This window comes from Cervus canadensis, chromosome 10 (genome assembly GCF_019320065.1).
Source record: "Cervus canadensis isolate Bull #8, Minnesota chromosome 10, ASM1932006v1, whole genome shotgun sequence".
Taxonomy (NCBI): domain Eukaryota; kingdom Metazoa; phylum Chordata; class Mammalia; order Artiodactyla; family Cervidae; genus Cervus; species Cervus canadensis.
The window spans coordinates 10,112,942-10,138,245 of record NC_057395.1 but is presented as its reverse complement, the minus strand read 5'-3'; the positions used below and the strand labels follow the sequence as shown (position 1 = coordinate 10,138,245).

The 25,304-nt window shown below is 43.7% G+C and overlaps 1 protein-coding gene across 39 annotated transcripts in view; it reads left to right on the top strand.

Annotated features, from left to right (window-relative positions):
• The window catches only part of LOC122447855 (ankyrin repeat domain-containing protein 26-like), a 933,540-nt gene that overhangs the window by 61,059 nt on the left and 847,177 nt on the right, over nt 1-25,304 (top strand). The window contains exons 23-26 of one of the 39 annotated variants that reach the window (XR_006271426.1): nt 406-634; nt 3,450-3,495; nt 13,900-14,072; nt 14,566-14,632. The exons of 27 other annotated variants lie outside the window; for them this stretch is intronic. Coding sequence is in view for 4 of the 12 variants with exons in the window: in XM_043478547.1 (XP_043334482.1) it covers nt 406-634; nt 3,450-3,495; nt 4,631-4,674 (319 nt within the window). In the remaining 8 variants the exon portion in view is untranslated. Of the gene's footprint in view, nt 1-301; nt 3,496-4,630; nt 4,846-13,899; nt 14,073-14,565; nt 14,633-25,304 lie in introns of those variants that run through there. 11 more of the 39 variants (XR_006271433.1, XR_006271432.1, XR_006271431.1 and 8 more) reach the window with 11 other exon arrangements.

Sequence of the window (25,304 nt, the reverse complement as noted above, 5' to 3'; positions counted from 1 at the left end):
CTTAGAGCCAAATGCTTCATTTCTCCGAGGTCATGAGTGACACGTATGTACAAGGGTGGTGAGAGGAAGCACTTGACCGTGGTTTTGTGGGAGGTCTGTTTCTTCATCCCTGAACTGTTTCCTGGGGGCAGGCGTGTCCCAGAGGCAGCAGGTGTCACTGTGAGCCCACCTCCCTTTCTGATGCCCTTTCTCTCCTCTCCCAGCTGTGACTTGTTACCTGAGGAGCCCAGACACACGTGAGCTTCTTTAGAACAAGGTCAGAGCTGTCACTGTTTACAGCAGGTCTGCTCTCTGCTTTCAGTGTTCACACAGTGTGATGGGAATTCCATTTACTGTGTGGCAACTTATAAAATGCAAGTCACTGAGGGAAGCTGGAATGAAATCCGTGCTTTCCATCTTCCCCAGGACTAATGAGAGGCTGGAAGAGATCAGCACCAAACTTGAGGTGGAGAAGCAGCAGAATAGATCTTTACTCGGCACTCTTAGCAGCATGCCAGTCCTGGAGCCCTCTTCTGTTGGAAATTTCAAACCCACTTCAGGGTTCAATGCAAATCTGATTTCAAGAGCAAACGTAGGGTTTTCTACCTCAATTCGACGCCATTCAAATGACAGCATGGAGACTTACTTGACCAAGGTTAGTTCTTTTCTATTTTTTTCATTGGGTTTCAGATTTCTGATATAAATGACCGTTGTTCTTAATTTGGTGAACTTCTAAGTTGTTTTTTTGGCTTACGCATACTAAGTAAAACCATAATCAACTGTGATAATCAAGGAGACATTTAATGATTTCTTTTTGCCCCAGATCTCTCTCTCTCTTTTTTTTTCCCCATTTATTTTTGTTAGTTGGAGGCTAATTACAATATGGTGTGGCTGATTCATGTTAATGTATGGCAAAGATCTCTTGTTTTTAAGAGATACTTCTTAAATTCTTAAATTTCTTGGAAAGCCGCATTGAAATTCTACTTTAGAAATGAAATCTTATTGTCTGGTAACCGAAAGTGTACTTTGAGATGTTTGATTTACTTTCTAATTGATTTCACTTTGGCAGTGGTTCATAATCATTTCCATGCTCTGCTGCTCCCACCGCAGCTTTTCTACCCCTAAGCATAAGTGACTGACTGGCATCTAAACACTAATGACATATGGATGCTTTTTATTTGAAGGAATCCTAGATAAATCTTTTTTATGAATTAAACAAATTTGTGAATATTAATCAAAAGATTAATTTCTGATTTTAGGTTAACATTTTTTGTTATTTTCTTATACAAGAGTACATCTTTAATTGCTATTTTACTGACAGAATTTTGATTTAAATGTCTACAATATATCTTGCTGAGCAGTTGTAGAATGTTTCTAACTTTGTAGTTAAATCAAATATTTAAAACTTGTAATGAAGCTCTTTTCTCTCTGTCTTGACATCACCTGGATGAATGATGACTGAGATAGCAATGAAGGGGAATCTTTAAATTGCAGCTAGTTTTCATTGTGTAATGATTGTGTTTAAAATATCAATTTCAAAAAAATAAATAAATAAAATATCGATTTCAGTCAATGCACACGTGTTTACGGTTTCCATGGTGTTTTCATGATGTTGGTGATGGAGAGAAAAACAGCCCTTGTTACATGCAGTCTCAACATGTTTTCCCAATTGGCTTCTTGCCATCACAGAAGAGTAATCTAAGGTTTCTTTGACAGCACTGGGGCTACGTTGGGTCGTAGTACTTGAGAGCCATGAACCTGGAGGAGGTGCTTTAGCTGCGCAGTCACAGCGGGCCTCCAAACACTTCATCCCAAGTCAGAGACCTGCCCACGCGGACGCAGGCCTAAGAGGAGGAAGCAAATGCTTGACCCCCGTCCCAGGGGCGGGCTGCCTACCGCAGACCCAAGTTCATGGTGCTGTGGGCACATACATCTTTTCAAAGAAGAGATTGGGAACCAGGCAAGCACTTCTTAGTTCCTTCTCCCAAACTCACCCGTTAGGTAAATCTTGCTTCTCATGAGGAGGGTAGGAGTATAAGTGCTCCCCTTGAAACTTCAGGCTGAGGAAATGAAGTTCAACTGCAACTTCTGACCGGATTTAGATTATAGTTGAGATTACACTCATGCTTTTTGTATATACCCACTAATGATGAGAGCCTGGGTAGAAGTATGCTAAACAGTAAAGAGAGATCTGTTGTTTGTGTTAAATTTTGTCCTCAGTAACCCAAAATGTGGATAATTCATTGCTGAGTCATTTTAGCAAGCCAGGTTTTATCTAGAGGAAGTGAACATCCTTTTAAGGTTGAATCTCTTCACTTTTGGCCCGCTTGATTCAGCTAAAGATTCTCTCCTTCAAGTTCCCTGACCTCTGTTTAAAAACTATGTATACTTTCTAAATTAACTATATTGACTGCCGCAAATAGGAATTTGATATTGATTTATTCTTGTTCATGCATTTAAAACACATTATTTACCTAGAAAGTCATGTCACACCACAAGCACTATTCAGCTGTATAAGAAAGTTTTACATGATCATTTTGTCTATGTTATATTTAAAAATCTATGTGTTTTTTTCTTAATCTGAGAATGTAGCTGGCCTAGGACTCTGGACTCAGTAAGAAGGACATGGCCTTTGTTACTTCTTTTGTAGAATTAGGAACTTTGACTAAATCAATAACTCACATACCTTAAAAAAAGTTTGTTTTTTCACCAAAGAAAAGAACCTTTCTTTAAAAAAAAAAAAAACTTCTGAAGGGAACCGTGTTACATAAAACGGAGACAAACATAGAGTCTTGTAGCTGAAGAGCGGCCAGAGGCCCTGCAGCTGTGACTTCTCTGTTCCTCAGCCCTGCAGTGACCCCTGTGGGACCTTCCCCGTCTATGGGACATAGTTTGGAAACTAACACTGACGAGAGAATCCCTCTCGGTAAATATTGTCAGAATTGAAACTTGCTGGTACACTGTTTCTTGTGTGTAAATTTTCTCAAGTTTCTGTCTTTTCGTTAAATAGAAAACCACAGATGTGCTCTCGTTCTTAATATTCGACTTCAGACTACTTCCTCCATTTGAACACGATCCTCACCTAGAAATCAAAATAAAGGTCTAAGAAGTACATATTAGGGAAGGAGCTGTTAGGGGAGAAGATAGTAATCTTGTGGGTCGTTCCTATGATTATGGGTCATTCCCTCATTCTTTCAAATTACGTGTACTCGATTACTGTTATTTATTGTACTTTTTGTCAGATTAATCTAAAAAGCATTCCATAAATATGCTCTGTTATCTGTAAGGAGAATAAGTAGGAATTCATTTTCTTTTATTTATGTGATTTTCTTTTTCTACTGAAGTAATCTTGAGGTTAGGTCTGGTCTCTAAAAGTATTATTTAAAAGTCACATTTAATAAGTTTGATGTCATTCCTATGATAGTATCTCTTGTTTGTCTTAAACATAAATAATATTTGACTTATTTCAGATGAGACGGGAGTTGGACAGGAGTATAACTAGAGAAGTAAGGAAAGGTATGTTGCCAAAACGTACGAATTAAATTTGGACATTGATTTCTGAAATATACTGTAAGCAGTAAACGGGATCTCTTTCCATTGTTTGGATAACAGACACCATGTTAAATATTTTTTGTTACACATAGCTAATGAGAAATGTGAACGCATGAGCGGTCATAGTGAAAAATATCCTTCTTCCTCATTGATTCATCGTGTTCCATAGCTTGAAAAATAATCTCTAAAGGTCTATGTATTTCTTTTATTTCTGGCTATTTCCTTCTTCTACTGCCTCCATCCCTGTGGAACGATCCGCCTGCACCTGACACTGTTCTCAGGAAACGTGGCGTTCACCCGCTTCTCAGGCGCTGGTAGCAGTTAAGGCTGGAAACCCAGACTCAACAGTCACGGGTGTGAAGCTGTCACTCGGTGGGTGACTAAACTTTCTCTGTCACTGACTTTGTCACCAGTTTATCTTTCACCCTCAGGAAAAGCTCCAAACACCCACATCGGTTTGGGTCCTGCCAAAGTAGGCGGCCTTATCTCCTTACCGCCCTCCTCTGCCCTCAGCTCTGCATCTAACCAGCCAGACTGTAGGATCCCACAGCCGCGCGTCCTCACCTGCGGGCTTTGTACGAGATTCTCCCCTCCGTCTCCTGTACTTTTTCCTGTCCTTCAGGCATCTGCTTCCACAGCACCTCCACCAGAAAGCTGGCAGTACTGACACGAAGCTGGCTGTCCCTTCTGAGTGTCCCTGTGCCGTCTTTTATATCTGTTTTGTATTTATGAGTCTGTGTGGAAGTTGCCTGTTTGTCTGTTTTTCCAGTTGAAGACATATCATTTTCCAGGGTGGACCTGGGTCGCCTTCATCTTATAATTGCAGTCCTTGTCCCAGCACCTTTGCACACAGTTACTTAGTGAACCAATGAAGAATGAGGAAACCAGAAATCTGATGCTCAGCCACACGTGCACCATGAGCAGATTATAGAATTGTAATCTTGTATTTCACGTCATGCCATCTATAGATAGATTTCATTTTTTGGAACACTAGGAAAGGTCTCAGATTTTTTCGTTCTCTTGTTGGTTTGTTGTAACTAATACTTACTTAACTCAAGTATTTTAGGTAAAGAATATAATTCTTTCCTTTTCTTTCCAGTTGAGGCTGAATTGGCATCTGATGCCTTTCAAGTGTCTTCTTGAAGCTCTTCAGATGGGTCAAATGTGTATGATGACCAACTTTTGAAAGCAAAAGCAGAGTATCAACAGATTTTGTTTGAAAAATATAGGATTTAGAAAGATAAATAGTAAACGTTTCCCTACTGGACTGTTTCCATGACATTTCATTGTTTCCCATTAAAGATGATGAGAAAATCTTTTTGAAAAAAAAATATTTTTGTGTTACGTGTGTATGATGAAAATTTACATAGTATTTTAAGTGGTCTTTCTCTGCATCTAACTTACTTTTAAGCAGACTTAAAAACCAGTACTGTTGAGTTTTCCATATTCTAAGCGATAGTGTTAGTCACTCAACCGTGTCCAACTCTTTGCGACCCCATGCGCTGTAGCCCACCAATCTCCTCTGTCCATGGAATTCTCCAGGCAGGAATACTGGAGTGGGGAGCCATTCCCTTCTCCAGGGCATCTTCCAGACCCTGGGTTCAAACTCGGGTCAGGTGCATTGCAGGTGGATTCTTTACCATTTGTGCCACCAGGGACGCCCTTTACAGACTCAGACGAGCCCTAATACCCGCTGTTTAAGCAGCACCCAACGAGCCAGACTTGTCATTAATATTTAGTGGTGTTGATTGATAGCTTTTTGGTATGTTCCACTTTTTATCACTATATATAGACCCAAAGATTTAGATACTGCTGTTATGGCTACCATCAATATTTTGATGTGTTACAATTGTTAGTAGTGGCATAAAACTTACTATAAGTAACTTTAAACACAGATGTAAAAGTCCTTCCTCATGGAGAAATAAGGTTTGCCTGAGTTTTCGCCTTTCAAATGAATGAACTTTTATATATTAAATTTTTATTTTTATTTAGAAGATAATATCTTTACAATATTGTGATGGTTTCTGCCATACGTTGACTTGAATTGGCCATAGGAATGCATATGTCCCCTCCCTCTTGACCCTCCCTCCCACCTCCCTCCCCGTTCCAGCCCTCTAGGTTGTCACAAAGCACCAGCTTTGGGTTCCCTGCATCATACAGCAAATTCCAAAAAGACACATGTACCTCAGTGTTCATTGCAGCACTATTTACAATAGCTAGGACATGGAAGTAACCTAGATGACGGTCAACAGCGGAGTGGATAAAGAGCTGTGTATTATTCAGCTCTAAAAAGAAATGCATTTGAGTCCGTTTTGATTGACTTCTGATTTACTTTTGGAGACAGTGTTAAAATTAGAGAAAGTTCTTCGTTCCTCATGGCAGTGGCTTCTCCTGTTGCAGAGCCCCGGCTCGAGAGTGCAGGCTCAGCAGTTGTGGTGCTTGGGCTTAGTTGCTCCGCAGCCTGAGGGATCTGCCCAGACCAGGGATCAAGCCCCACGTCCCTTCCATTGGCAACGGATTCTTAATCACTGGAACACCAGGGAGGTACACGTGTTCATTTTAAACCAGTGTCTGGGAATCCCCTGGTGGACCAGTCATTAGGGATCTGGGCTTTCACTGCCAGGGGCCCGGGTTCAACCCTGGTTTGGAAATTAAGATTCCACAGTCTGCAAAAAAAAAAAAAAAAGCAGTGCCTATAATTGTGTTGGTCATCTTACCGTTGAAGGAAGAGTATTCTGCCCCCCTCCCCGCCCCCGCCACACACATAACTCAATAAAACTGGTCTCATGTTGAATGAGAAAATAAATCTAACCTGGAAAGATTCCTGAGTTGGTTCTTGAGCAGAAACAAATGAAGAACAACCTTAAACCCCTCCCTGCTGGCCCTGGGGGAGCTTCGAGGTGAATCTGACTCCTGTTACTTCCCCCAGAGCCCGTGTGGCCAGTGCTGTCAGCAGAGCTGCTCCTGGGGCGAGGAGGGCTCTGCCTCACACACCCGCCCCACGCAGCTCGGTCACTTTCCCCTCTATTGACTTTTCTTTATGGACTTCAGACTCAGGTGTGGGAACTCCCCTCATGGTCCAGCGGTTAAGACTCCATGCTTCCACTGCAGGGGGAGCTTGTTCTACCCCTGGCTGGTGAACTAATATGCCACATACCATTTGTGGTGTGGCCAGGAAAAAAAAAAAAGAACGGGGTGTGATTTTGATCGTTCATGTCCTAGCCCCTCTTGATATCACCTGGAATTGTATTCGAGGGCTAGGTGAGCAAAAGGCACATTTGTGAAAATCAACACTGGTTAAAACAGCATACACAGGTTACCTGGTTTCCTTGATTTATTTTTTCCCGGGGCCCTTTGTCCTTTTGTGAGCTGTGATGGGAGAGGACACAGAAACACAGTCAAATGGTATCAGATAAAACAGCAGCACACTCAGCCATCAGATTCCCTCCTGTTTTTTTTTTTTTTTTTGGTAAATGCTACACAGCTTGTGGGATCTTAGTTCCCCAACCAGGGACTGAACCTGGGATCTTGGCTATGAAAGTGCAGAGTCCTAGCCACTGAACCAACAGAGAATTCCCAAGTCCCCTCCTGTTTGATGGCTCAAAAGAAAGCTGATAAGTATTATCAAAGACACAAAAGACATGAGATTGGATCAAACAAAATGGCCATTTCATTCTGCTCCCATGTAGTCAAGTTTTTGGGGTTTTTTTAAATATTATTTATTTAGCTGCACCAGTGTTCCCTGTGACATGTGGGATCTTTAGTTGGGGCATTTGAACTCTTAGCTGTGGCATGTGAGATCTAGTTCCCTGACCAGCAGTGGGGCTGGGTCCCCTGCATTGGGAGCTTGGAGTCTTAGCCACTGGACTACCAGGGAAGTCCCTCAACAAGTATCTTTGAGCACTTATTATGTGCTAGGCAACATCTAGAAGCTAGGAATGTAAAGTGAAAGCATTACAATATTTCTGTGAAATGAAAGCTTTGCAAGAATATTCTTTCTAGTATTGATCCACATGGCATAAGTCTGGATGCAGCCTTTTCAATATGAGATTAGTTAAGGTCCATATAGTCAAAGCAGTGATTTTTGCAGCAGTCATGTATGGATGTGAGAGTTGGATCATAAAGAAGACTGAGTGCCAAAGAATTGATGCTTTTGAATTGTGGTGCTGAGGAAGATTTTTGAGTCAAAAGGAGATCAAACCAGTCAATCCTAAAGGCAATCAACCTGGAATATTCATTGGAAGGACTGGTGCTGAAGCTGAAGGTCCAGTACTCTGGTCACTGATGAGAAGAGCCAACTCATTGGAAAAGACTCTGATGCTGGGAAAGATTCAGGGTAGGGAGGGGAAGGGGACAACAGAGAATGAGATGGTTGGATGGCATCACCAACATGACATGAACTTGGGCAAACTCTGGGAGATGGTGAGGGACAGGGGAGGCCTGGTGTGTTGCAGTCCATGGGGTTGCCAAAAGTTGGACATGACTTGCGACTGAACATGAATAAATTAATAGATCCACCTGATGAAATTGATGCACCATCATAAAAAAGAAGAAGTTTCAGGCATTATCATACTAGCAGTTTAGCAAATTCACGCCCACCTTCCAGTGAGGGCTACTAGAATGGTCAGTCCATACAGCACAAGATTGTCTGACTGAGTCACAGTTTATTTACCCATTTTCTTTAAGTACATCTGGATCATTTCCAATATTCTTTTAATAACTTATGTTTTTGCTGAAGAAAGAATCAAAGTGAAAATCACACTAAAAGAGCTTAGCACCAGCATACTTAAGCAAAACGTAAGTCTCAAAGATCTATTTCAGATAGATGGAAAACTATCCCAGGCAGAAGGTCGGAAATGAAGGAAGAAAGGAAAAACAAAGTGGCAAATATTTGAATAATTCTAAATGAACATTGGCTATATAAAAACAAAAATATCTTGTAAGGTGTTAAAATAAATGATAACCAAGGCACAAGTTATCAGACAGGCTTTGTGTTGTCCCTGAAGAGTGTAAAACTGGTTGATATGAAACTTTAAAGCTCCATAAGAAAGCTAGTCTCTAGGGTAAAAAGTATTACTGAACTGAAGAGGGTCAGCATTTTATAGTGACAAAAGATTCAAATTACCAAGAGGATATAAATGTATATTCCGTGACCCAGCAATCCCATTCTTAGGTGCGTATACTCCAGAGAATCTCTTAGGACATATGTGTGAGTGTTCAGAGCTTTTTTTTTCCCCCAGTGTAGGGGCAGGGGATTTAATCAGGAAAGGAACCTTGGTGGAGGACTAGCCTAGGTGCTGGCATGTTCTCTTTCTTGGTGGGTAGTGAAGACATTGATATTTCTTCATGTGCTAATGTTTGTGATCATCAGACACCTCTTTTCTGCACTGTTTTCTAACTATGTTATCTAATTTCCTTTTATGGAGTTGTTTTCTTTTTCTTTTTTTTTTTTTGGTGTTTGTGTTTTTTTGGTGAAGGGCTTAATTGCCTCTCTATATCTTCAGGTTTTTCAAACCTTAAGTAAATATTTGAAAAAATGTCCTCTGTGCTGAAGGCAACATAAGATCTGAGAAAACACCAAAGGCCAGTGTGTTATGTATGTGGCCTGTCAAAAGCAGTGTTAACCGCTTTTCTCAAATTCACAGGTCAACTTCGAGGAATTTACGGATGGTTTCGTGGCTGTGTTGTCATCACAGGCTGGTCTTGCCTCCTCAGATAAAGACAGTGGGTCTATGGAGTCAGGGAAGAGGCCTTTGTGGTCTTCTTTTCGTCTCTTTCTGTGATTCTGTGACTTCTGGAATGTGATGTTGTACCTGAACAATGCAGCAGGTCTATGATCCCCCACTGCATGGACTGGGACCATGGACTGCAGCACCTGGGTTTTTTTCTTCTTTGGGCTCCTTATTTGTTAAATGGTTCTGTAAGGGAAAAACTCACAAAATCCTCTGAATACCCTGGCGCTTCTGGTCACCAGATCTGTGTAATTTCCCCTGCACCAGGCCATTTTGCAACACCAGCTGGGTGTCCTGCAGTTCAACTCCATTCTGAAACCATCCCCCTGGACACAGCTGCAGACCCCACAGGCTAAGACAACAATGCCTTCAGACAACAATCTCAAGTCCAGCTTGTCACCTGTGCTTCTGACCCACTGGCTAAAGATCAGAGGTGCCCACGGCCTCCTCAGGTTCAGTTAATTTGCTAGAGGAGTTCAGGGCAACCCATTAGTGGATCAGCGGTTTATTGCAAAGGATGTAACTCAGGGTGAGAGGTGCATGGGCTGTGGGCAGAGGCTCAGAGGCCCCACACCCTCTCCAGGGCTCACTCTTCCCCAGTCTCCCCGTGTTCACCAAGCCAGAAGGTCTCTGAATGCTGTCCTTTCGGGGTTTGTGGAGGCTTCGTTACACAGTCATGACTGATCCAGTGATGCGGCACCAGTGATTGAATTCAACATCCAGCCTCTGACCTCCCTAGAGGTCAGGTAGGGCTGAAAGTACCAACCTCTAATCACATCGTTGGTTTCCCTGGCAACCAGCCCATCTCAAGGTGTGGTTCTCAAAGTCAGCTTATAAACCAAGCATAAACTTGGGCGTGGTTGCTCTCATCACTTAGGAAATTCGAGGGTTTTAGAAGCTGTGCAAGGGATGGGAGGAAGACCAAATTCATATTTACTATAAGTCACAATCTCACAAATGTCAAGTAATATCTAATGCGGTCCTTAGAGTGAACGGTGTAGACAAAATAAAGTGGGTGTGGAGAGGTGGAAGAATTTGATCATCCAAAGCTCAGTGCAGGTGTAAAGTGCTGGCCAGGCTGGGAGGCTGGTGGAACAAGAAGGATGCCACCAGCTGAGGCAGCCCTCCGCCTGTCTTCTGTCTCAGACAATAGTGCTCTGTGCTCCTCGGACTTGTTAGAATCCTGGTTTCCAGTGGGGTCAGTGGAACAAAGGTAATATTTCAAAACAAGTGAAGAGGGGCTTTGATACTGGTCAGGAGTGGAGGGAGAATTCTGAAGGGAGGCCCGCTTGGAGGTGTGGCCTGTGGGTCCAGTGGGAAGGTGATGGCGGACGTGCTCCTTAGAAGATGGGCCAACTCCTTGGCTGGCAGCGCCTGCTGTTCTCTGGCCGGATAACCGGTGGAGGCTGCATCTGAGCAGTGCTGGGAGGGAGAGTGCAGGGACCAGCGGGTCCCTCCTTCCCCCACGGGGCAGGGGTTCAAGGTGTCTGACCCGCACAGGCCCCTGGTCTGCTCCCACACCCCAGGAGGTGCCTTGGTCGGGAGCAGGTGCATGACTGAGGCAGGAGGTGCCATTGGGAGGTTTGGGGCTTATGTACATTTCGTGTAGATTCCAGTGAGCCCCCCAGGCCCCCACCCCTGTAATCCTATGGCTTGTCGTACCCATTACTCAGGTGAGGTTTTCTAGTCTGGAGCTAGGCCCTTGGGGAAGCACTTGCGACCTCCCCTGGGGCTGAGATCGGTTGGTGTCCCACCGCCCCCTGCTGGAACCATGTAGGAGCTCTGACCTGGGGGAGAGGAGGCTGACGGGGGAGGAGTCTGATAAGGGGGTGGAGTCTGGCAAGGGGGTGGAGTCTGGCAAGGGGAGGAGCCTGACGGGGAGGAGTCTGATAAGGGGGTGGAGTCTGACCAGGGGGATAAGCCTGACAGGGGAGGAGTCTGATAAGGTGGTGGGGCCTGATGGGAAAGGAGTCTGACCGGGGGAGGAGTCTGACCAGGGCGATGAGCCACTTTGTCAGTATCTGCCGTGGGACCTGAAGTGTGCGGTCATTGGTTGCTTTGGCTCACGTTTCTCTTCCAAGAGGTGGGAAGAAGGCCACTTCCCTTTCCCGACTTGGGGTGTGATCGTGTGACCCTGGGCGTGAAGGTGCCTGAGAAAGGCCACGCCCGTGTCATCGCTCCCTTTTCTGTGCTGGAACTCCTGTGAGTGGTAACTTGTGTCCTCTTCGTGACTAGTACTTTTCCCTACCAACCCCCATTTTGTTCTGTGTTGCTTTTCTCTTCTTTCAATTTTCAGAACTTTCCTCAATTACCCAGTCAGTCGGTGGGTTAGTCATAGGCCTTCCTGAGGTGGCTCGGCCAGGGCTGGTGCACACGGGCGGCCCCTGTTGTGAGAGTCCAGCAAGCCCTGCGCCCACCCTCCGCGGCTGTGTGCTTCCCATGAGGGCCATCCTCCTGGTCTCCCCCATGGGCTTCATCCCTGCTTCCCCGGCCAGTCCACAGCATCCCTCTCTCCGGCTTTCTAATCTGCCTGCTGGTCCTTCCCACTGTCTCCTGCCATGATTGGGAACATGTGCTCCACGAATGTGCGTGGCACCCTTGGGCCAAATACCTGGGGTTTTCAAGAACATTCTGCTTCTCAGTAGTTCTGCTCTTTTGGTGAAGGTCATCACAGAACACATAACCACAATATTCTTGTTGTTTTGTTTTGTTTTTTGCTTGTTTAATCTTTTGGATATGCCACTCAGCATAGTGAGATATTAGTTCCCTGACTGGGGATTGAACCTTTACCCCCAGCACTGGCAGCTCAGAGTCCTGACCACTGGATCACCAGGGAGATCCCAAACCAATGTATTTTTCACTTGTAGAGTTTGGCATTCTGCTCCTAAGAATAAATACTCACACACAGGAGGCACAAGGCGCGGCTGACCCTGTGATCTGCGGCCGTCTGGGCTGCGGGTGGGGACTGCACTTTCCCTCTGAGAGGCCACAGCTCTGTGCCCTGTGGGTGGTGAGACGCTGCCCCCTCCTGGCCTGACTTGCCTCGTGGACACGTTCCTAGAGACGCATTTCCCCCTGGTGGAGGGAGGAGGTGACACTTTCAGAGAACATTATTAACCGGGCCTAATGTGTATGATTTCTGGATGTCTTGTTGCTCTGAGGAAAGGGCTGAGCAGCCAAAACCATGAAGAAAGGGGACACCACATCAAGGGCAGGTGGGCCTCTGGACACGGACCAGGGGATCTCAGGAGGGGAGAGGCAGGAGCCCACTGAGGCCAAGGGCGCAGACGTGGCGCTGGGTCACGACCTGTGGTGAGCGGTGAGTGGCTGAGCCCCAGGCAGGTGTCCGCGTGCTGTCAGGCGCCCCTGGTTTCCCGAGTGTGTCCCCGCTGCCCACTCCCACCTGACATGGCCTTTCTCTTCCCATTGCTCCCCACTCAGCAACCAGCCACAGCCTGTGTGTAGAGAGAAACCAGAGCAGGTGTGGAGCCTGCATGCAGGCCCCTGCTCCCTGCGTGGGGTGCTCAAACCTCCCGTTTGCTCCCTGTCAGTGGGAACAGCTCCTCCTCTCCAGCAGCCCCGGGAGTTCCCACATGGGGAGAGTGTACAGGGCCGGGCCCTGCCCGTGATAAGCTCACAGGGTCCAGGAACATGGTCCTCCTGCCCTAGATGTCCTCTGTCACATGGAACTCGGCATCTTCCTCCCCAGACTCCTCCCTTGTTCTCAGTTTCTGTCCATCGCTGGCATTACTGTTTCTCCTGGAGGCCCGGTTGGACCCAGCCTCCTCCTCTGATGCTCCCATGGTCAGGGGCTGCGGGCCAGTTTTGGGTCAGGAGGAGAGAAGGGAGATGGTACTTGGTCCCTGGGACCATGACCCGCCTGTGTGAAACGGTCCCTTTTCCTGGCCTGGCCTTGCTTCCTGGGACACTTTGCCTTTCTCTCCAGCTGGCCCCTTCTGGTTTGTCCCCTCCAAACCCGCGTTCTCTCCTGGTCACAGCCCAGGCCGCACCCCCACTCCCCAGTCTCTCTGGCCACTCAGATTCCTGCAGAGGCAGTGTCGTTTCTTCTCTACTTGCGGAGTCACCATTGCTCCGCAGATGTGGGCAGGTAAGGAGGGAAGAAGAAAGTGCAGGGGTGTATTAGGGCTTAAGGGAGTCTCAAGAATCCCTAGCTGAAGTCCACACCTGCCTCTGCCCCTGACTTTAGACTCATGCGGAGTCTGAGCCTGCCTGGCTGTGCTGAGGTCCTTGCCCTCTGTGTCCTGTCCAGGTGGGGTGCTGTGTTGAAGTGGGGTCGGGTGGGTGGGAATTGACCTTCTGGTCTCTAGAGCACTTGGATTATCGGAAGGTTATTTCTTTGTGTAAAAATCTAGATTTTTGAATAAGTTTTCTAACACAGAAGAAAAGCATACTTTGGTTGGAAACACTGAAACAAAACCGAGTCTTAAAATGGAAAGTCCTGTTTCCCATCCTAGCTGTCTCAGCCCCAGCCCCACGTTGGCCCTTCCCTGTGTTCTTCTATTTTCTCTGTCTGTCCCCGAGAGCCAGATCGCATCTCTGAATCTGCATCTTCATAAGGACAAGTGGGTCCAGGGTCTGTTTTAAAGACCCCACATGCCTCCCATTTTCTTTCCAGTTGCCTCCTGGGCTGTGACCCCAAAATAAGTGAGCGGCTCTAAGTGGTATGGCTGTCGGAGCCAGCCCGAGCCCTTTGTCACTGCAGGTGGAGCCCCGGATTTACCAGAGCAGTCGGCCAGACCCAGTGCTAGGAGCCAGCTCTGCCGCTCCGCGTCCCTGGAAAGCGTGGAGGTGAGTGGACCCCCCTGGACACCTCCTCCGTCACTGCTCACATGACATGACACCGGAGGATGGGAGAGGGCATCTCATCACTGGAAGAGCAGCTATTTGGGGACCTACATTCGGTTTTTAGGTGTCTCTGGGTCTCTCTATCTGCAGGGCAGCTTTGGCCACAGAGCATCCTCTTTCAGAAACGGGGGCCGCAGGGCATCCCCTTCACTACCACCCTCTCCTGGCCCTGCAGGAGGAGGGAAGGTTATTCGGCTGAGGGTAGAAAGGGCAGGTGTGCCACAGCCACGGTCACCCGCGTCCAGCAGTTGGACCAAGGCTCACCCTGCACAACTTGGCGGGCTCGTGATGGATGCCTCCAGGGCCCTCACTGAGACTCCTTGAGCTGTCCACTGTGGGAGCCTTCGGGCCTTCGTGTCAGAAAGGACATCCGCGGGGCAGGTCCTCCCTCTGCGGGTTAATCGTGGCTGACATCCTTCTCTTTCTGTTTTTCCAGAGTCTCAAGTCTGATGAAGAAGCCGACAACGCGAAGGAGCCTCAGAATGAATTCTTTGAAGTCCAAGGTAAAGCCTGGCCTTGTGGTGATGCCCCCTTTGGTCAGTGCTGGGCTGTCAGGCAGCAGGCTGTCAGCGAAGGAGAATTTCCTGGGAGGTGCCCAGTGTGGGTAGTCTCTCTGGGGTGCACTTCTCCTGGGGAGGTCCCAGCTCTGAGATTCCTGAGGTCAGACCCTTGGGCAGGGACTGCTGGCTAAGAGAGCAGCTAATTGCTCCTTTGGAGGCACTGATCTCCGCGTACCTCTGGAGTTTTCAAAGGATGTGAGGCCTCCGGTCGCGATGAGGTGGGGAACTAGGTGTTTCTCTGTGGTCTCCACAGGGGATTCAGACATCCTTTCTTCTTGGGAGATGCAAGACGAGCCTGCATTCAAGTCACTGCAGGGATATCCGGCCTTATTTCGAGTCAGGGCATCGCGGTGTCCATTCCACTTGAGGCCGCAAACTCAGGATCCCTCTCACATACCTAGAGCTGAGAGAAGCCTCCTCTTGAGGTGCTTGTGGTAAGGTGGTATTCCTCAGGAGTCGAAGCCAGGGACTAACCTCTCATCTCGTGTTGATCTTGGTTCCACGAGCTCTTTCGTGTTTGCGACAGTGACCGTCAGGATCCCTCTTGCCTTGAAACAGTGTTCTTGGGGTTTCTCTGGAGTGCCATCAAGGAAATCAAGGCTCCTTTCATGTGTGATGTGCAACACGGAATTGCTCTGCACGCAGTGCAGGGGAATCGGGCCTCATCTCGCGGCGAGGGGGAAGTCTCATGGTTTTTCTCGAGTTGCGGCGGGAACCTGGGGTATATTCTCGAGTTACGACGGGGATGGCCCTTCCACACACGTGTGTGTTCAGCCATGTCGGACTCCTGCCTAGTTGCGAGGGACAACTCGGGATTCTCCTCGAGGCTTTGCAGGGCAATTGGGACGCCTCTCCAGCTGAGGCGGGAGACCAAGGGTCCCTTTCCACGTGCCACAGGAATCCTGGGACTCCTATCAAGTTTCACGAGGAGTCAGGCATCGTCTCCTTTGGAGGCACTGATCTCCGCGTACCTCTGGAGTTTTCAAAGGATGTGAGGCCTCCGGTCGCGATGAGGTGGGGAACTAGGTCTTTCTCTGTGGTCTCCACAGGGGATTCAGACATCCTTTTCATCTTGGGAGATGCAAGACGAGCCTGCATTCAAGTCACTGCAGGGATATCCGGCCTTATTTCGAGTCAGGGCACCGCGGTGTCCATTCCACTTGAGGCCGCAAACTCAGGGTCCCTCTCACATACCTAGAGCTGAGAGAAGCCTCCTCTTGAGGTGCTTGTGGTAAGGTGGTATTCCTCTGGAGTCGAAGCCAGGGACTAACCTCTCATCTCGAGTTGATTTTTGGTCCATGGAGCTCTTTCGTGTTGCTACAGTGACCTCAGGATCCCTCTAGCCTTGAAACAGTGTTCTTGGGGTTTCTCTGGAGTGCCATCAAGGAAATCAAGGCTCCTTTCATGTTTGATAAGCAATACGGAATGGCTCTGCACGCAATGCAGGGGAATCGGGCCTCATGTCGCGGCGATGGGGAAGTCTCATGGTTTTTCTCGCGTTGCGGTGGGAACCTGGGGTATATTCTCGATTTACGACGGGGATGGCCCTTCCACACACGTGTTTGTTCAGCGACGTCAGGACTCCTGCCTAGTTGCGAGGGATAACTCGGGATTCTCCTCGAGGCTTGGCAGGGCAATTGGGACGCCTCTCCAACTGAGGCGGGAGACCAAGCTTCCCTATCCATGTGCCACAGGAATCCTGGGGCTGCTATCAATTTTCACGAGGAGTCTGGCTTCGTATCCTTTTGAGATATTGATCTCTGCATACCTCCTACCAAGTTTCATGAAACGTGTGATAAACAAATGGAGCATGAAAACGTCTGAAAAATACGAGGAACTTAAAAAGATCTGAAAAATAAGAAGAGCCCGAAAAGGTGTGAAAAATATGAAGAGCAAGAAAAGGTGTGAAAAATGCGAGGAGCATGAAAAGATGTGAAAAATACCAGGAGCATGAAAAGGTGTGAAAAATATGAAGAGCCTGAAAAGATGTGAAAAAAATGAAGAGCAGGAAAAGGTCTGAAAAATAAGAGGAGCATGAAAATGTGTGAAAAATACGAGGAGCATGAAAAGGCCTGAGAAATACGAGGAGCATGAAAAGTTGTGAAAAATATGAGGAGCATGAAAAGGTGTGAAAAATATGAAGAGAATGAGAAGGCCTGAAAAATAGGCGAAGGATAAAAAGGTCTGAAAAATACGAGGAGCATGGAAAAGTCTGAAAATTAAGAAGAGCATGAAATGGTGTGAAAAATACGCAGAGCATGAAATGGTCTGAAAAATATGAAGAGCATGAAAACGTCTGAAAAATATGAGGAGCATGAAAAAGTGTGAAAAATATGAGAAGCATGAAAAGGTGTGAAAAATACGAGGAGCATTAAAAGGTCTGAGAAATACGAGGAGCATGAAAAAGTCTGAAAAATACGAGGAGCATGAAAAGGTATGAAAAATATGAAGAGCATGAAAACGTCTGAAAAATACGAGGAGCATGAAAAGGTCTGAAAAATACGAACAGCCCGAAAAGGTGTGAAAAATAGGAGGAGCACGAAAAGTTGTGAAAAATACGAGGAGCATGAAAAGGTGTGAAAAATACGAGGAGCATGAAAAGGTCTGAAAAATACAAGGAGCATGAAAAGCTGTGAAAAATACGATGAGGAAGAAAAGTTGTCAAAACTACGAGAATGAAAACGTGTGAAAAAGTCGAGGAGCATGAAAAGGTGTGAAAAATACGAGGAGCATGAAAAGGTGTAAAAAATACAAGGAGCATGGAAAGCTCAGAAAAATACGAAGAGTATGAAAATGTGTGAAAAATATGAGAAGCATGAAAAGGTGTGAAAATTTCGAGGAGCATGAAAAGGTGTGAAAAATACGCAGAGCATGAAATGGTCTGAAAAATATGAAGAGCATGAAAACGTCTGAAAAATATGAGGAGCATGAAAAAGTGTGAAAAATATGAGAAGCATGGAAAGGTGTGAAAAATACGAGGAGCATTAAAAGGTCTGAGAAATACGAGGAGCATGAAAAAGTCTGAGAAATACGAGGAGCATGAAAAGGTCTGAAAAATATGAAGAGCATGAAAACGTCTGAACAATACGAGGAGCATGAAAAGGTCTGAAAAATACGAACAGCCCGAAAAGGTGTGAAAAATAGGAGGAGCACGAAAAGTTGTGAAAAATACGAGGAGCATGAAAAGGTGTGAAAAATACGAGGAGCATGAAAAGGTCTGAAAAATACGAGGAGCATGAAAAGCTGTGAAAAATACGATGAGGAAGAAAAGTTGTGAAAACTACGAGAATGAAAACGTGTGAAAAAGTCGAGGAGCATGAAAAGGTGTGAAAAATACGAGGAGCATGAAAAGGTGTAAAAAATACGAGGAGCATGAAAAGCTCAGAAAAATACGAAGAGTATGAAAATGTGTGAAAAATATGAGAAGCATGAAAAGGTGTGAAAATTTCGAGGAGCATGAAAAGGTGTGAAAAATATGAGGAGCACGAAAAGGTGTGAAAAATAAGAGGAGCATGAAAAGGTGTGAAAAATATGACGAGCATGAAAAGTCCTCAAAAAAAGGAGGAGCATAAAAAGGTCTGAAACATACGAGGAGCATGAAAAGCTGTGAAAATACAAAGGGCATGAAAAGGCCTGAAAAATAGGAGGAGCATAAAAACGTCTGAAAATTTCGAGGAGCATGAAAAGTTTTGACAACTACGATCATGAAAAGGTGTGAAAAATACGAGGAGCATGAAAAGGTGTGAAAAATACGGGGAGCACGAAAAGGTTTGAAAAATACGAGGAGAATGAAAACGTGTGAAAAATACGAGGAACATGAAAAGATGTGAAAAATAGGTGGAGCATGAAAAGGTGTGAAAAATACGAGGAGCATGAAAAGGTGTGAAAAATTCGAGGAGCATGAAAAGGTCTGAAAAATACGAGGAGCATGAAAAGGTGTGAAAAATATGAGGAGCATGAAAATGTGTGAAAAACAAGAGGAGCATGAAAAAGTGTGAAAAATATGAGGAGTATGAAAAGGTGTGAAAAATACGAGGAGCATGAAAAGGTCTGAGAAATACGAAGAGCATGAAAAGGTCTGAAAAATACGAGGAGCATGAAAAGGTCTCAGAAATACGAGGAGCATGAAAAAGTCTGAAAAATACGAGGAGCATGAAAATGTCTGAAAAATACGAAGAGCCCGAAAAGGTGTGAAAAATAGGAGGAGCACGAAAAGTTGTGAAAAATACGAGGAGCATGAAAAGGTGTGAAAATTACGAGGAGCACGAAAAGGTCTGAAAAATACGAGGAGCATGAAAACATGGGAATAATACGATGAGGAAGAAAAGTTGTGAAAACTACGAGCATGAAAACATGTGAAAAAGACGAGGAGCATGAAAAGGTGTGAAAAATATGAAGAGCATGAAAAGGTGTGAAAAATACGAGGAGCATGAAAAGTTGTGAAATATACGAGAGGAATGAATAGGTGTGAAAAATACGAGGAGCATGAAAAGGTTTGAAAAATATGAAGAGCATGAAAAGGTGTGAATAATACAGGAGCATGAAAAGGTGTGAAAAATATGAGGAGCATGAAAAGGTCTGAGAAATGGAAGGAGCATAAAAAGGTCTGAAAAATCGGTGGAGCATTAAAAGATGTGAAAAATACGAGGAGCATGAACAAGTGTGAAAAATACGAGGAGCATGAAAAGGTGTGAAAAATTCGAGGAACATGAAAAGTTCTGAAAAATATGAGAAGCATGAAAATGTGTGAAAAATTAGAGGAGCATGAAAAAGTGTGAAAAAAATGAGGAGCATGAAGAGGTGTGAAAAATAGGAGGAGCATGAAATGGTGTGAAAAATACGTGGAGCATGAAAAGGTGTGAAAAATAGGAGGAGCATGAAAAGGTGTGAAAAATACGAGGAGCAAGAAAAGGTCTGAGAAATGGAAGGAGCATAAAAAGGTCTGAAAAATAGGTGGAGCATTAAAAGCTGTGAAATATACGAGGAGCATGAAAATGTGTGAAAACTACGAGGAGCATGAAAAGCTCAGAAAAATACGAGGAGTTTGAAAATGTGTGAAAAATACGAGGAGCATGAAAAGGTCTGAAAAAATATTAGGAGCATGAAAAGGTCTGGAAAATATGAAGAGCCTGATAAGGTGTGAAAAATAGGAGGAGCATGAAAAGATCTGAAAAATACGAAGAGCCTGAAAAGGTGTGAAAAATATGCAGAGCATGAAACGGTCTGAAAAATACGAGTAGTAAGAAAATGTGTGAAAAATACGTGGAACATATAACGGTGTGAAAAATATGAAGAGCATGAAAAGGCCTGAAACATACGAGGAGCATGAAAATATCTGAAAAATACGAAGAGCACGAAAAGGTTTGAAAAATACGAGTAGTATGAAAATGTGTGAAAAATACGAGAAGCATGAAAAGGTGTGAAAAATACGTGGAGCATGGAAAGGTGTGAAAAATTCCAGAAGCATGAAAAGGTGTGAAAAATACGAGGAGCATGAAAAGGTGTGAAAAATACATGGAGCATGGAAAGGTGTGAAAAATACATGGAGCATGGAAAGGTGTGAAAAATACGTGGAGCATGGAAAGGTATGAAAAATACGAGGAGCATGGAAAGGTGTGAAAAATACGTGGAGCATGGAAAGGTGTGAAAAATACGAGGAGTATGAAAAGATGTGAAAAACACGAGGAGCATGAAAAGGTCTGAGGAATGGAAGGAGCACGAAAAGGTCTGAAAAATACGAGGAACACGAAAAGGTGTGAATAATACGAAGAGCATGAAAAGGTCTGAAAAATATTAGGAGCATGGAAAGGTCTGAAAAGTAGTAAGAGCATGAAAAGTTGTGAAAAAAGAAGGAGCATGAAAAGTTCTTAAAAATACGAAGAGCACGAAAAGGTATGAAGAATACGAGGAGCATGAAAGGGTGTGCAAAATATGAGGAGCATTAAAAGGTGTGAAAAATACGAGGAGCATGAAAACGTGTGAAAAATACGAGGAGCATGAAAAGGTGTGAGAAATACGAGGAGCATGAAAAGGCCTCAAAAATAGGAGGAGCATAAAAAGGTCTGAAAAATACGAGGAGCATGAAAAGCTGTGAAAAATACAAGGACCATGAAAAGGCCTGAAAAACAGGAGGAGCATAAAAAGGTCTGAAAAATTCGAGGAGCATGAAAAGTTGTGAAAACTACGATCATAAAAACGTGTGAAAAATACGAGGAGCATGAAAAGGTGTGAAAAATACGGGGAGCACGAAAAGGTGTGAAAAATACGAGGAGCATGAAAACTTGTGAAAAATATGAAGAGCACGAAAAGGTGTGAAAAATACGAGGAGCATGAAAAGGTCTGAAAAATATGAAGAGACTTAAAACGTGTGAAAAATATGAAGAGCATGGAAAGGTCTGAAAATTATGAAGAGCACGAAAAGGTGTGAAAAATATGAAGAGCACGAAAAGATCTCAGAAATATGAGGACCACCAAAAGGTGTGAAAAATACGAGGAGCACAAAAATGTGTGAAAAATATGAGGAGCCCTCAAATGTGTGAAAAATACGAGGAGCATGAAAAGGTGTGAAAAATACGTGGAGCAGGAAAAGGCATGCAAAATACGAAGAGCATTAAAAGGTGTGAAAAATGCAAGGAATATGAAAAGGTGTGAAAAATACCAGGAGCATGAAAAGGTGTGAAAAATATGAAGAGCATGAAAAGGCCTGAAAATTAGGAGTGGGAAAAAAAGTCTGAAAAATACGAGGAGCATGAAAAGGTCTGAAAAATATGAAGAGACAGAAAAGGTCTCAAAAATATGAAGATCACGAAAAGGTGTGAAAAATATGAAGAGCACGAAAAGGCCTGAAAAATACGAGGAGCATGAACAAGTGTGAAAAATACGAGGAGCATGAAAAGGTGTGAAAAATATGAAGAGCATGAAAAGGCCTGAAAAATAGTTCGAGGATAAGAAGGTCTGAAAAATACGAGGAGCATGAAAAGGTCTGAAAAATACGAAGAGCCTGAAAACGGGTGAAAAATATGCAGAGCATGAAAAGGTCTGAAAAACACGAGTAGTATGAAAATGTGTGAAAAGTACTAGGAGCATGAAAAGGTGTGAAAAACACGAGGAGCATGAAAAGGTGTGTAAAATCCGAGGAGTATGAAAAGGCCTGATACATACTAGAAGCATGAAAAGGTCTGAAAAATACGAAGAGCACGAAAAGGTCTGAAAAATACGAGGAGCCTGAAAAGGGATGAGAAATACGAGGAGCATGAAGAGGTGTGAAAAATAAGAGGAGCATGAAAAGCTCTGAAAAATACGAGTAGTATGAAAATGTGTGAAAAATAGGAGGAGCATGAAAAGGTCTGAGAAATGGAAGGAGCATAAAAAGGTCTGAAAAATAGGTGGAGAATTAAAAGGTGTGAAAAATAGGTGGAGCATGAAAAGGTCTGAAAAATACGAGGAGCATGAAAAGGTCTGAAAAATATGAAGAGCATGAAAACGGCTGAACAATACGAGGAGCATGAAAAGGTCTGAAAAATACGAAGAGCCTGAAAAGGTGTAAAAAATATGAAGAACACGAAACGGTGTGAAAAATATGAAGACCATGAAAAGGTCTGAAAAATAGGAAGAGCACGAAAAGGTGTGAAAAATATGAATAGCACGAAAATGTCTGAAAATTTAGAGGACCACAAAAGGTGTGAAAAATATGAGGAGCTTGAAAAGGTGTGAAAAATAGGAGGAGCAGGAAAAGGTGTGAAAAATACGAGGAGCATGAAAAGGTATGAAAATTATGAAGAGCCTGAAAAGGTGTTGAAAAATATGAAGAGCATGAATAGATCTGAAAAACATGAAGAGCCTGAAAAGGTGTGAAAAATATGAAGAACACGAAACAGTGTGAAAAATATGAAGACCATAATAAGGTCTGAAAAATAGGAAGAGCACGAAAAGGTCTGAAAAATATGAATAGCACGAAAAGGTCTGAAAAATAAGAGGACGATAAAAGGTTTGAAAAACATGAGGAGCTTGAAAAGGTGTGAAAAATAGGAGGAGCATGAAAAGGTGTGAAAAATATGAGAGGCATGAAAATGCCTGATACATACGAGGAGCATGAAAAGGTCTGAAAAATACGAGGAGCACGAAAAGGTTTGAAAAATATGAGGAGCATGAAAAGGTGTGAAAAATACGTGGAGCATGAAAAGGTGTGAAAAATATGCAGAGCATGAAAAGCTCTGAAAAATACGAGTAGTATGAAAATGTGTGAAAAATACGAGGAGCATGAAAAAGCCTTATAAATACGAGGAGCATGAAAAGTTCTGAAAAATACGAAGAGCACGAAAAGGTCTGAAAAATACGAGGAGCATGAAAAGGTGTTCAAAATACGAGGAGTATGAAAAGCTCTGAAAAATGTGAGTAGTATGAAAATGTGTGAAAATTAAGAGCAGCATGGAAAGGTGTGGAAAATACGTGGAGCATGAAAAGGTGTGAAAAATAGGAGGAGCATGAAAAGTTGTGAAAAATACGAGGAGCATGAAAGGTCTGAGAAATGGAAGGAGCATGAAAAGGTTTGAAAAATATGAGGAGCATGAAAAGGTCTGAAATATACGGGGAGCATGAAATGGTCTGAAAAATACGAGGAACACCAAAACCTGTGAAAAATACGAATAGCATGAAAAGGTCTGAAAAATATAAGGAGCATGAAAAGGTCTGAAACGTAGGAAGAGCATGAAAAGGTGTGAAAAAAGGAGGAGCATGAAAAGTTCTTAAAAATACGAAGAGCACGAAAAGGTGTGAAGAATACGAGGAGCATGAAAGCGTGTGCAAAATATGAGGAGCATGAAAAGGTGTGAAAAATACGATTAGCATAAAAACGTGTTAAAAATACGAGGAGCATGAAAAGGTGTGAAAAATATGACGAGCATGAAATGGCCTCAAAAATAGGAGGAGAATAAAAAGGTCTGAAAAATACCAGGAGCATGAAAAGCTGTGAATAATACAAGGAGCATGAAAAGGCCTGAAAAAGAGGAGGAGCATAAAAAGGTATGAAAATTCGAGGAGCATGAAAAGTTGTGAAAACTACGATCATGAAAACGTGTGAAAAATACGAGGAGCATGAAAATGTGTGAAAAATACGGGGAGCACGAAAAGGTGTGAAAAATACGAGGAGCATGAAAATGTGTGAAAAATATGAAGAGCACGAAAAGGTGTGAAAAATACGAGAAGCATGAAAAGGTGTGAAAAATATGAAGAGCACGAAAAGGTGTGAAAAAAACGAGGAGCCTGCAAATGTGTGAAAAATACGAGGAGCGTGAAAAGGTGTGAAAAATACGAGGAGCATCAAAAGGTGTCAAAAATACGAGGAGCATCAAAAGGTCTGAGAAATACGAGGAGAATGAAAAGGTGTGAAAAATATGAGGAGCATGAAAAGGTGTGAAAAATATGAAGAGCATGAAAAGGCCTGAAAAATTTGAAGAGCACGGAAAGGCGTTAAATATATGAAGAGCACGAAAAGGTCTGAAAAATACGACGAGCCTGAAAAGGGCTGAAAATATGACGAGAATGAAAAGGTGCGAAAAATACGAAGAGCCCGAAAAGGTGTGAAAAATAGGAGGAGCATGAAAAGGTGTGAAAAATACGAGGAACATGAAAAGATGTGAACAATACGATGAGGAATAAAAGTTGTGAAAACTATGAGCATGAAAACGTGTGAAAAGACGAGGAGCATGAAAAGGTGTGAAAAATCTGAAGAGCATGAAAAGGTGTGAAAAATACGAGGAACATGCAAAGGTGTGAAATATACAAGGAGCATGAAGAGGTGTGAAAAATACGAGGAGCATGAAAAGGTCTGAGACATAGGAGGAGCATAAAAATGTCTGAAAAATACGAGGAGTAGGAAAAGGTGTTAAGAATACGAGGAGTATAAAAAGGTGTGAAAATTATGAAGAGCATGAAAAGGCCTGAAAAATAGTCAGAGGAAAAGAAGGTCTGAAAAAAACGAGGAGCATAAAAAGGTCTGAAAAATACGAAGATCACAAAAAGGTGTTAAAAATAGGAGGAGCACGAAAAGGTGTGAAAAATACGAGGAGCCTGCAAAAGTGTGAAACATACGAGTAGCATGAAGAGGTGTGAAAAATCCGAGGAGCATGAAAAGGTCTGAAAAATATGAAGATCACAAAAAGGTGTTAAAAATAGGAGGAGCACGAAAAGGTGTGAAAAATATGAAGAGCATGACAAGGTCTGAAAAATATGAAGAGCACGAAAAGCTGTGAAAAATATGAAGAGCATGAAAAGGTCTGAAATTTACGAGGAGCATGAAAAGGTGTGAAAAATAAGAGGAGCACGAAAAGTGTTGAAAAATACGAGGAGCGTGAAAAGGTGTGAAAAATACGAGGAGCATGAAATGGTCTGAGAAATACGAGGAGCATGAAAAAGTCTGAAAATACGAGGAGCACGAAAAGGTCTGAAAAATATGAAGAGCATGAAAACGTCTGAAAAATATGAGGAGCATGAAAAGGTCTGAAAAATATGAAGAGCCTGAAAAGGTGTGAAAAATATGAAGAGAATGAAAAGGTCTGAAAATTATGAAGAGCAGGAAAAGGTGTGAAAAATATGAAGAGCCCGAAAAGGTCTGAAA